This window comes from Phytophthora infestans, genomic scaffold (genome assembly GCF_000142945.1).
Source record: "Phytophthora infestans T30-4 supercont1.11 genomic scaffold, whole genome shotgun sequence".
Lineage (NCBI taxonomy): Eukaryota > Oomycota > Peronosporomycetes > Peronosporales > Peronosporaceae > Phytophthora > Phytophthora infestans.
Genome location: NW_003303748.1, coordinates 3,690,445 through 3,703,560, shown reverse-complemented (window position 1 = coordinate 3,703,560; position 13,116 = coordinate 3,690,445). Strand labels below are relative to the sequence as shown.

The following is a 13,116-nucleotide window of genomic DNA, read 5'->3' as shown; positions in this document are numbered from 1 at the left end:
GACTGACACCCGCCTACCCGGTCCTGGAGGACGACGGCGTAAACTCGTACAACCCGCACCTACCTGGAGCTTTGCATTTAGGCTGCATTAGTCTATCCACATGTAATTTGCCAAGCGAGATATATCCGATGGCTGGTGCCACACAGATGATCTTCTGGTGGATGGGAACGAGATCTAAGTATAATAGCTTTGTCATCGTGCAGTAAAAACTACCAGGCAAATATATTCGCGAACGTTTGGCTGCTGTACAGTTGCATTACATTTTTTGTTGTTGAGTTTTTGGCAACACTCATTTTAAGAACTCTGGCGTTGGCATTCTAGTACAGTTTGGAACACCATAGAAGTGTCCATTATAATAGTGCGGATACCTATTGTAGGCGACATTGAACATTGGGCCAGAATCTAGAGAGGCATAAGAGGTCTACATTTAGGAAAACCTAGATCGACATTTAGATATAGGGTGCAATCATGCGTTTAGATTTCGATTTTGTGGTAATTTTTAGCCAATTCCCAGCCGTTTTGGAGCTACAGTCGTTTAAAAATGCCTTCTCAGAACACTGTCATTTTCGGGGGAAAGGCGCGCCAAATACACAGATATGATTGGTCTAGAATCAAAATCCTATGTCAAAAAGGAAGACGACACATCGCCCGGTCGCAGATTGCTCTTGTCGATTTAACATTCAATTCTGCCAGCAGGATGGTGAAAAAAATTATAAAGGTATTGTACATGGATTTTGTTTTGTTTTTATCATCTGTACTGTTCTAATTTCTTCTGAAGAGCGACGAACTGGTCCTCGATCTTCTGCACGTGTCGAAATAGAGCGAGCCAGTCAGCTGGTGTAATTTTGGCTAGACCACACAGTACCTTCTTCTGCCGCAATCCTATTCTTCAACAAGCCCCAAATAAGTTCGATCGGCTGCAAAGTTGGATGATAAGGCGACTGGGCTTTGTACAAATTTTAGTAAAAAAGGAAATGTTACAATATCAGTTATAATTGATATACCTCAAAATCATTGTCTGGGCTATTCTTTTTCTCATTAACCACGGAGTCAACGGTGTTGGGAGCACAACCAAGGCAATCAGAGACCAGTTGGCGTGTCCTGATGCCTTTGAAGAGGCCTTGTTCCTTCTGGCTTTTGAAATACTCGTAGCTGTTCACAATCATCCGCTTCTCTCTTGGGCAGAACTCGTGCTTGCCGGACATTTTCGTTGACCTTAAATGATGCTTCTGGCTAATTGATGAGTTCTACCGCCCTCTCAAGACACTAAGTGATATATAGCACTTTTATTTATATCAAACAGACAGTTATTAGACTTTTTACAGTCTGTTATAGTATGGTTTACAATTTCTGGCCCAATGTTCAATGTCGCCTACAATCTTCAACTTGCCCGCGAATCAGTGTGCCATCTGATTCCATAGCCAACCATCTGCTTCCACGAATATGCCGTCTTTACAAATACCAACATTCGCACTCTACGGCAACAGAGTCAGTTGCGAATTCGCCGCCTCCACCCCACGTCATCGCCGACGTCCCCGAACCAGTGCCTCTTCCTCTCCATGCTGCGCTGTCTGGTCCTACTGCTGCTATCGCCGCTGACTTTGGCTGTTCAGCCGCGCGATTTCCGCGTGCCGCCCGTGGATTTCACGCAACTCTCGAGTGCCACAAACAATGCGCACAACTTCGACTTGCTTGCCAAACTTCAGGAAAATGGCATCATCGCATTGCAAAACATACACATTTTGCCACTTCTGCGACACGAATATCTTCGCACTGCGGCAACTTGTGCCGAGAAAGCCCAGAAGAAAGGGGCCGAGTTTCTCCTGCATCGGCAACTGAGGGACAACACCAACCGTTATACTGTCAGTCTTGAGTCTGGCCGGCAACTGATGGAATCTTTGGACCAAAGTGCCGAACTGTTGGCAATTTGCCCCGAGTACGTTGAAATTCACGCCGCTTTCAGCTCGGCAGTCGAATTGGCGGTTGCCAATGTGGGAACCGCTCTCGACGCCACGCAAAAGTTCCACGTCACAGCCGAAAAGGGAGCTGTGACCATGACGGCACGTAAACTACTGGAAGAATCTGTTCACCTGGACCATTTCCACGCCTACGAAGCTGCTCAGGACATGCGTAGACTGGAAACAGATTCGGAAATTAACGTTTCCGACATGTCACTGGAGTTGCATACCGACAATGGCCTCATGATTGCCATGAGTGCACCCGAGTATTTCGAAGTGTCAAGCACTGGCGAGTTGCAACTTAAAAACACCCAAGGTGAAGATGCGGGTCTATTTATCCAGTCGGCGAATGGACAAATCGTTCGCCCCGTGTTGCAAGGGGATGAGCTCATTTTGATGCTGGGATCTGGAGTTAACGACTGGATTAAAACCACCCCACCCCTCCACTCGGTGTTGCATGGTATGCGCTACCCACGAACCGTCGCTCTCGTCGATGGAGATGGGCAAGGCAAAAAGTTGCTTCGTTCGTGGTTTGGCAAAATGATTTTGCTGGAGTCGCACCAGGTGATGGATAACACTGGCCTCACGTTCGGCCAGTACGCAAACCAGACTACTCGATATCTGGTACAACAAGAAGCTGAAGACCACCAAGCGTTTGGTGCTGTTGCATGTCCTCCGCAACGTCATTTGGCTGCATCAGACAGCAGTTGCTCGGTCAAAACCTGTACGCTAAAAAGCACTTCTTCCGAGTCAGATCTCAAGGATTCGTGCCAGATCACATGCAACCACGACTCGGCCAGTGACGCCACATTATGTGAGCAACATTGCGACTGTGAAGACGCAACCAAGAGCGGCACCACCTGCTGGATGTTGTGTGTCGAGAATTTCTCGTCGGACGTGTGTCCTGGAGACCAGCAATGCAACAACGCCGCGTCGAAAGATAAACTAGCCGTGACGTGTGTTGGTGGGACATCCGCTCCTTCCACGTCTTCACCTTCGACTACAGCTCCCACTAGCACGACAGCACCAGCCACTACCTCTCCAAGCACAATGACAGCGCCTAGCACCACAGCCGCGTCTTATACTGCCGGTACGTCGACTGAAGCTCCAGCTACTACTCAACCTGCAACTACTGAGCCAACTACTACAGTGCCAGTAACTACGGAGCCAGTGGCAATTACAAGTCCGATTACGGGCTCTAACTCTGTGTCGTCTGCTGCAAATGCAGGTTCTGCTGCAGCGTCGACGAATGTTGGGGACGAGTCTACGGCGGCTTCAGCCTCGAGCGGAACGTCTGCTACCGCAGCCTCAAATGCGGATGACGTTTCGTCTGCTTCTGCGTCGGCGTCAGCATCAGCGTCTTCGGCGTCGTCGTCACCTGCGAGTGTCATCCCTGGTGCTGTCTTGGTGAACGGAGTTGCTGTGCTGGTGACATTGTTCTTGTGCATTCAGTAAGAATTCGGCAGCAACGATTTTTGTGTCTTTACTTTGGTAGTTGCTCAAATATCGAATGCATTTGCCTTGTTTTTTTCTCTTTTTGAATTTGTTTTGTTTGGCAACTTTTTTTTGCAACCGTTTGTAGATTCAAGCGAGCTCGGAAGGCAAACGTCGAAGGTGTGAAAATCTACCGATAACAGCGTGATTTCTAGTCGTTGCAAAGAAGTTGCTAAGAGAGAGTTTTCACAACCCCGCGATTTGGCAAGTTTTCTGGTTTGTTGAAGCCTTCGAAACTCTCATACATTCCAAGAGCTTCGACACACGTACCTGTAGGTGGAAAAGCAAAAAGTAAAAAGCGTTTCCAGAGTAGCACACAAAACCAACATGTAAATTTAATAAGAGCTTAAATCCTGGCTAAAACTCCTGTCAACGCTTCTATACTAACTGTACAAAAGGCTCGTATACAATTTTACTATGTCGGACAGGCTGAGCAAGTAAAAGTAGGGCTGAATCAAACATTACCATTGTGTGAGGCCCATCGATTGGCGTTGGACTCTGTACGGGCAGACGTTGATTCGGGCGCTGCACTGTATACAGCTTGAAGAATGCGCTTTCAAGACAGTCTGCCACCGCGACGCAGAGAATATAGTTAACACCTGGGATCGTAGCGCATTTATATGCCTTCCAGTCGAGTTGGCCACGCTCATAACCCATTGACGCAAATGACCGACTTCTACTTTAAGAGTCTGCCACTCACACCAGCGCAACCCACCCGGTAGAATAGCCCCTTATTGAGGAGTTGGGCCATAACTCGGATCGCTTTTGTAGAGCCGAAATCGGACTGGTGCGGGACTTTCCCGTGGGGTAACATGTACCCAGTGAAGACATTGGAGAATGGCTGCGGAGGAAATGGGCACCAAGCTTGGCAACAAAGCCTCCGCGTTCGTGCGACGTCGGTAGCTCCACGGTTACGGCTTTCCCGTCGACCCTTTCCATTTACCTCGCTTAGCCTTCGGCCTTTCGCTCTTCATGAAATACACCACAGTTATCCTCATTTGTATCTCACACTTCATACACTTGATCTGGCGGAGTCAGGCCGACTCGGTTCTAATCGAGAGCAGCAAACTTTTCGATGATCTCGTCCAGTGCCATGTTCGTACAACACACTAGGGCGAAGCGAAGGCTGGGATAGTTTAAAAAAAACGAAAATGTATTGTTTTCTTACTTTTTTTTCTTAAAAAATTCAAAATTGTCGTGTACGAAACGCTAAGTTTAAAGCCCGGAAAGAGGTGAGAACGTATGGGATGGCGCCAAACCACCGTACCAATTACGGAGTAGGTCGGCGCGATCGATCGCAGGTTCCTGTAGAATCTCCGATGCAGGACCAACTGAAACATACCGGAGTTTATTGTACGTAGAGTGTCTACCACTATAATTTCCTCTTCTCGAAAAACACTATTGATTCCACTTAAAACAGCCAACCAATTGAAGACTTTATCCACCTCGATCGTATATACTGCAGAGAATTTTTTCCGCTGAACTCGCCATAATTCACGAGGCCCGATGAATGTAACTCGAGGCATACCTGTTAAATCCACCTTCGGTAATTCACGAGCTAGCTCGAATGGAGCGTTCGTTGGGAAGCAAATGGCGTGACCTCTTGAATGTTTTCCTGACAGCGATATTTCGAGTCCAAAACATCTAGCGGGCGAAATACACCACAAAGAGGCGTCATTTAGAGAGGGCAGCCTTCCGCAACGACCATAATCTTGACCTGCAGCGACACTAAACTCATTTTCACGCGGGTTGGCATGACATCTTTTGCAAAGTGGTATTCTTTCGTGGTCTCGTACGAGCTCAGGAATCAAATAGTAAATTTTATCTCCAAAATAGTAAAGTTGTCTATAGGAACGCATGACTGGTTCGGGTATTTCTTCAAACAATCGTTTTTTTCCTGTTCGGAAAGTAAAACAGTATCCAGCTGCGAAAGCCCGACAAAGAACATCTTGTCAGAATCAGTGTGAAGCAGTATTCGCCCACAGGCCGCGCAAGCCCAAACCGAAGTCGCTTCAGCGGCCTTCGCCGCCACCAATCGCTGGCATTCGGCGATGTCTGCCGCCTTTGGACAATCATCAAACATCAATGAAATCCGCTCTCGAGTGGTCTGTCCTTCGTCATCACACAGCGTTTCGTCTCCATACACGAAAGACCCAGGATCGACACCACAACAATAATAATAAGCCAAAGCCAAACGCGGGTCCTTCAAATACCGTTGCCCTTTAGCCATCCATTGGATATCGTCGTTAGTCAGCGAAGACACAGTGAGTATTCCCTCACTAAGTTCACGCAACAAATCACCCTCTACCTCTGGTCGCCGATTGCATAACTCCTGGCGCACTTGCCTCTCTTGCTCGGCCCGCTCTTCTGCGTCGAGCGGTTCCTGAAGTCGTTGCGCACGCCGTACTTGCTGCTGATGTCTTCGTCTCGCTCGCAAAGTACTCGCCGTAGTTGATTCTTCAACAGCAGCGCGAGACTCGCGTTGCAGGATACGTCGCAAGCGTTGCTGAGTGTTTCTTCTTATCCGTACTTCTTCGGTCCTTGTAGCTACTGATTGCTCCTGAGTAGCAGCGGGGGTTTCACGCTGGCGCGCGCGTCTGACGCGTTGCTGAGCACATCGTCTCGCCCTTCGTTCTTCAGCACGCTCGCCTTCCATCGTCCGATTTCTTTGGGAAATGAACCTATACACGACTGCATCTTCGTCACCGGATTGAACTAATACTTAAAGACTTACGCCCTAACGCACGCGCGCGATCGATTGAAAGAGACTAGTGCAGAATTCCGCTGCTTAAAGATTGGTCAATACACGCAGTAAATTAATTGTGACGAAAACAGTGAGGGCCTAATCACGTACCGGCGAATCACGCTGCTCCGATCCAGCATTGGCTTCGCACTATTTGCTGCAATAATAGCAGTAACAATTGAGCTCTCGCACTTAACTGATCGTAGCCGCATAGCGACACTAAACTCATTTCACGCGGGTTGGCATGACATCTTTTGCAAAGTGGCATTATTTCGTGGTCTCGTACGAGCTCAGGAAGCAAATAGTAAATTTATCTCTAAATAGTATAGTTGATCGCCGTATGCGTACTCCTACGGCGACATTAAGCTTTGGTTCTTGTACGGATGATAAAAAACAGCATTCGACAATTTAAGCCTGCAAAAAACTACATCTCGCCATATTGGCATTCCACATACTTCCCTGTTTGCGTGGGAACGGATACGCAGGCGACATGTACACATTCGTATGCATCCCTAGCTTTGCCACTCGATGGCAACACGTGAAAGAATTCATCTCGGCCTTTTCTCCACGTTGGGATATTCTTCACGTCAATCCAATTGCCAGTTTTCTAATAATCGACCATTTGGAGCCTGTAATATCCTCGCCGGAAACACAAATACGTTCGCAATTCCTCTGCAACAGCAAGAGGAAAAACACACATCTTAGTACTTGTGTAGACATAGCAATTCTACTACTACTACTACTACTACTACTACTACTACTACTACAGCTTACGGCCTCCGTCGTCCGAGCTCAGCAGTACAGCGTGCTGCTGCTGCAGATGCCGCCGCATGTCAGGGCGCCAGGGTAAAGCTGAAGACCTCGAAGCTCAAGCTGTGCTGCACCTGGTCTAGTCCGTTCCTTGTTCTCGCTCAAATCGAACAGCTACCCGGTAAACCGGACACTTACCGGCTTCAGTCTATCGGCTTCAGTTACCGGCTTCAGTTACCGCGACGAATTAATCCGATTTGGGCTGGCTAGCCTTCCAGACTATCCCAGTAAAAACATAAAATAAAAGACTTGCGACGGGGCTTCAAATTTTTCGGAATTCTACCGTGAAATCATAGATGAGAAAAAGTCGTTATTCCATAGCTGGAAAGAGGCAAATGCTTTCTTAAAGAGCTGTCTTGCTTACAGTTAATATCTAGCAGATAGACGGTAACCGAGGAGCATATTGCCGGTATCACTGTCGGAATGTCCACGATTGACGACGCGCTTACGTTCAAACTTCGTTCAGTAGAGACTCACTATAGAAGTATTACATAAGAACACCGAGTGAAATAATCACTTCTCCGGTCCGAAAAATAATTAACAATTAGGTTTTCTTTAAAACCCCTCGCATGTGTGATTGGTCAATGTCCATTCTGAGATGGGTACGATTGGTTAAAATCAGTTCATATGAGACTTTGTATGCACACGGATTGAGAGGAATTGACTCGAAAATGGATTCTATTGCTTTTAGTAATATACCACTAGATTAAACTCTGTTTGCGCTTTTTCTAGTATATTTTAATGTTTAATTCTGAATTTTTAATGTCAAAGCGAAAAATCCTCCACCCCTCCATAAAGCGATAGCTCAAATGGTCAGGTACTAGCAAAATTGGCGGGAAATTTGCTCATCAAAAATTTGTGCTGACGCTTCGAAAGTAGAGCTTTCAAACTAGCTCAAGCATGCTTCCATTAGAGCTGTACTATTAAAGTTATCACCAATTTAAAGAACTGCTAATTCTTATTCGGACCTGACAATAAAGTTACTTAATAAAATAAGTTTTTTTTTGTGGAAGAAGGTCCTCGCTCACACGAAAAACTAGGCATAAGTGTAGCCATAAATATAGGCTCGGATTTATCTTACCTGTCCCAATGAAATTGATTTCTGGTTATAAAATCCGGAGCAATCCGAATGAATGCTTTGGGGGCTCAAAAACCGACTGACGCTTCTATTCATTTAATTAGATCAGTTCGAGTGTAGATGTTAGGCTGTCGGTCGTACGGACTTTGAGATGGGGCAACATCCCGTTTTAGAAATTTTCTTAATTTAGTTAGATCAAAATGTGCATGGTACCAGTAATGCCGAGTCGATCTCTAAATAAAGCGTTTAGGATAGCTCAGGTTGAAACAGTCGATGTTCCGAATAAAGCAACAGGGCTCATTCTTCAATCGTCCGTCACACGCCAAAGGAAATTTCGTATTGACTGACTTAAATTAGTTATGCGTGCTATTCACTTCATGCCACTGGTTCTTGTTAGCTGCAGCACAATTGCATCTGCTGAGCAGGCTACCAAAATAAATGACGTTAAGGCCGGTTATCATCCCGGAAGTGAAGACCGTCGCTACCTAAAGGAAGCATCAAGTCGCACAATACGGATGAGGAGCGAGCTATCACCAGGGAGCCCGATAAATATATTTATTGCCAATTACTGTTAACTGTTTCTCTCAAAAATTTATTTACGAAAAAAGCTTCAGCAAAATATGTATTAACGAAGTTGGAGTACCACGATCCAAAATTTATTTTCCCGGACAACAACAACCAGCAGTTTGTGGTTGGTTTTAAGCCCCTCGCCTGCTCCGAAACGCATATTCTATCTCATTCTACCAATTCCCAGGAACACCTCAACAGAACCTACTCTCTTCTATCACCATGCCCAACTCTCTTATCGCCCCGCCTTCCATTAAGTGCAAGTTTTCACCGAAACAAGTGGCGTCCTTCTACTTCAAGCCCATGCTGGATGAGCAAGGAGACGCAACGGGTCTGCAGACCTGCAAGGCGTGCGGAAAGACGAGAAAGCATGTACTCAAAACTGGGTACACCAATTTGATGTCTTATGTGCGGACTAATCACCCTCGCTTCGAGGTGGAGATGGAGGCAGCCAGTTCCGCTGCCACCGGAACTCTCATCCCGTGGGTTCGTCAGAAGGCGTCAAACCGGTACGCGTGGATCGACTGGATCATCAAGGGCAACCTTCCGCTCGCATTCGTCGAAATGGAGACAACCAGAAGGTAATTCACATGTCGATCTAGACGGAATATTACATTTTTTGTTTTTTATTAGCTCTAATTTTTATGTTAGGTACACTAACTTGGCGAACGTGTGTGAGGAGACCATCACTCACGACATGAAACACGTCACCAAGGCCGCGGAGAAAAACATCGGGGAAGAGCTGCCGGAATGCTTCGGAGTTATTCTCGGCGACTGCACGTTCGGCAGCGAGCACTACATGGCAGTGTACGGCTGCTACAAGCAAAATGGTGTGCGCCGCTGTCCCCTTCTCTCCATGGCACCAGTGATCAATGGTCCGGACGACTCGCTTAACGCTGAGACCCATATGGCTGCGCTTGCCGCATTTCTACCCTTTTTCGGTAAGAGCCTCGCTAATGTGAAATTTTTAGTTGGTGATAACTGTGCAGTCAACAAGCGCCTTTGCCAGAACTTATTGAAGATCTCGCTGGTAGGCTGGTGGCCAGCCCATCGGGCTAAATTTGGCCGTTTCGCAATTTTCCTGGGCTCCCTAAGCAGAGCAGAGAACCTGAAACCAGTTACAGCTAACTCATGAAACACCTGCGCACGATCAAACTAGCTACAAAGCTACGGTACGTATTTCGTGTTATTTTTGATATTTTATTTAATGACAATAATTGACAATACCTATCATCTTTTGTGTATGGTCCACACAGACTGAAGACCTCTCTAAAGCCCAAGCTGCGCCAAGAAACACGATGGTGGTCTGCATACTCGATGCTCGCGCGCTATTTTGATCTGCGTGAGCTCCTCAGCGCTGACGACGAAAACATTGCTGACGTATTGCCCACCCCAGCAGCACACCGCAAGCTGAGAGCGCTCAATGACCAGCTATCGGACGTGGAGTCCGTATCGAAGAAGCTTCAGTGCGATGACCTTAGCTTGCTGGATGCTCGCGACCTACTCGATGGTTTGCTAGATATCCAGCCGTCCTTTTCCAGCTACCTGGGTAAGTCATTTGCTCACTTTTATTTATTTACTTACTATTCATTCTCTTTATGATGAAGAACCAAACGCTGGTATTGTAAACTTGCCTGACTTTGAGTCTGGAGTGGTGAAAGTACTGTCAGGTCAGGTCAAGCGGCTGTCCCGTGGTGAGCGCGCGGCACTTCAGCCTCTGAAGAAGCCGTCTAAGCCTTCTGCCCCAGCTCCGGAATCGACGAAGATGGGCTTTGCCGACAGGATTCAAAAGAGGCGCAAGACGCAAGGCACACCAAGCGAGTACGAGCTGCTGGACGTCATCCCACCGACGTCCAGCATTGTCGAGCGGCTGTTCAGCTCTGCTCGCATGGTGCTACGGTATGAATGCAACAGGCTATCTCCGTTTGAGCTGGAGATTATACTTTTTCTAAGGGTCAACGATGCGTAGTGGGACGTGACTACCGTGGATGCTTGCATTTAGGCGGCTTCAACCAGGCTACGTAGTTTATTTCACTAATAATCTACGTTTGCAATGTCACCACTCCAATTATTTTTTTGCTGAGCTCTTAGGTTGCCGCGCGTTATGTATTTCTCCATATCTTTTGAAATTGATATAAATTATATTTTCGGGTTCCCTGGCTATCACCCCCCCCCGTGGACTGAATCGATATCGGCACTTTTGCTGACACCACGACAAGCCCCGCGTCAATGCACCTCCTATACGGATGAAACATGGTACAAAATCTAATACTTAGAAGTAGGCTAATAGTATGGCCTCAGGTGGCATTAGAAATGTCTTTAAAATTCGTTTCCTAACCATTGTTTATGAAAAGCTAGCACTGTTATGATGGTCAATATTTTGTTTGTCTTCAGTTGCCAAGGCTAAAATTTGGAATTATATAGATTATAATTGCGAGGCCTAAAAAATAAACATTGGAAAAACAATTACTTAGTAGAACACACGTACAACAATGCACTGAATCAAATTAGAGAAGACATATCAATGTAATATGTGCTTGACATTGCTTAGCAGTAACGCTATCGTGAATTTCTCATGTAATTTACCTCATCGTGTTTGAATATTTATTTGTTAGCCTTTTAGAAAGTTTTACTTATTAATAAAACATAAGGGAAAAAAAATCGCTACGGAGATAAATAAAAACTAATACTATTTTAATAAAAGTCATACGAGATTTGTATTATAAAAAAGAAACATTTTTTTTATCTCCGTCAAACTACAGTATTAAAACAGTGAGTGTGATACACAATATGACGAGCTGCAACAACTGTGTACTTCATAAAAAATGACAGTGACTTATGTGACAAAGCTTGTCAAGGGTGCAGTCTTCACCTGAAGTCTTTTCACACAAAGGCGAATTAAGCATTATACTTAATAACCCGTTGCCAGATCCATCACATAGCAAGTGTCCACAAATGACGGAGCATTCTAAATATATCGCTTGGCTGACGAGGACGCCTGTCATATTTTATGAGGACACGCGCTCAACGTCGACCCACACTTGCAATACGCGACACAGCGTTCCAGACACTCGTGCCGTGTGATTCCATTTCGTATTAGCATCATCTTCTCGAAACGAAAGACAGCGCATGCTAGGTAGATGCTTCCGCTGCTGGATCGTTCAGATGGCCCTGGAAATACGTCCAAATACAATTGCTATGCCCAATCGACCGCGTATCAGCCACGCACACGTCTTTTTGAGAAATTCGCAATTGCACCATGCGTGGGAAGCTCATTATAAATTTGTCCTTGCTGCTAAAGAACGGGACTTCACACTAAGTCGCTCTTCAAAAGCAACTATTAATAGCAATTACTGGCGTGAGTGCCGCCGATATTGCAAATAATCGTTCAATTGTTTCAGTATTTGCTACTATCTTTATGCTGCCGCTTCGATTCTTTATTTCTGCATACGCTTAAACTTTTTAATGAAGCTTTTCTTCCCAAGAAGGTTGAACTCTCCGTACAAGTTGAAAATTCTCATAAACTCGTCATTTGGCCTATTTGCCAACTCTACAACCGCTGGGGTTCTGAAAATCTCTTTCACTGTTATCTGTTTCCAGTGTTTGAACATCTTGACCAAACAGAGGATGTCGTCCATTTCGTCTGCCAGCTTGCTGGCTACCGTCTTAACTCCATCGTTCACCTTATCGAGATTCCCTCCCGCTCTTTCTTCTTTTTTTTCGCTGACGATGCCATTCCGAGACTCAGTTTTTAAGCTCCTCGGGAATGTGTCGGCCTCGGCCAGGGCAGCGACACCAATGCGTAAAGGCTGGAAGAGGTCTACACAACTTGAAAGCAGAGTGGTCGCCACGACCAGGTAGTAGTACAGCTTCATGGCTCCACCAACTCGCGGCCCAGAGAGTGAATTTCGAAGTTATTACGGGCCGTGATACGGAGTAATCTACTCAGCGTATTCCGTCCAAATTTGAACGTTCCACGTTCAACTTCAAATCGTAGGAACACATGTATAGTCTATACCGGTACATGTTTTCCTACTACATGTAGGAAATTACTAGTATTTTGATAAATAAAACGAAGAAGGCAGGCAATCAGGCGAAAAAGCGTACCGTACCGGTATCAGCGGAAACGGTAGCTCTAAAATAATTCATACCTTAAACTTGATTATATAGCGCTGTCACGACGGTGGTGACATTCATCTAGTCGATACGAGCACCGCAACAGCCTGTACATGTATTGGACCAAAACCAAGTACATGTACTGTACCAGGTTTCGGGACCGAAACTTTCGGTGTAGGTAGCCCATCACCCTGCCACTTCTGCGAAAGATGATGGCGATTAAACTTGTTTTTTTTAAAGTGCAACTGTCGTATACCTCCTCTTCCTTCAAGGGTCGGGTAGTCCCGCGGGCTGTTCAGGGAGTACGGTCTTGTTTCAGTGGCTGCAGGAACGGGTAGATAGGGAGCACT

The 13,116-nt window shown here is 46.1% G+C and overlaps 2 protein-coding genes across 2 annotated transcripts; one reads left to right on the top strand and one right to left on the bottom strand.

Moving 5' to 3' along the window:
- Window positions 1-1,559: 1,559 nt before the first annotated feature.
- Window positions 1,560-3,893, top strand: PITG_07774 (uncharacterized protein; the record flags this gene model as incomplete). The annotated part of the gene is made up of 3 exons (XM_002904645.1): window positions 1,560-3,048; window positions 3,199-3,409; window positions 3,881-3,893. 3 exons carry the CDS (start codon window positions 1,560-1,562, stop codon window positions 3,891-3,893), a joined length of 1,713 nt encoding a protein of 570 aa, XP_002904691.1.
- An 8,194-nt stretch (window positions 3,894-12,087) lies between these two features.
- On the bottom strand, window positions 12,088-12,525 carry PITG_07773 (secreted RxLR effector peptide protein, putative; the record flags this gene model as incomplete). Its single annotated transcript, XM_002904644.2, has 1 exon — window positions 12,088-12,525. One exon carries the CDS (start codon window positions 12,523-12,525, stop codon window positions 12,088-12,090), a length of 438 nt encoding a protein of 145 aa, XP_002904690.1.
- Between the last annotated feature and the right edge of the window lie 591 nt (window positions 12,526-13,116).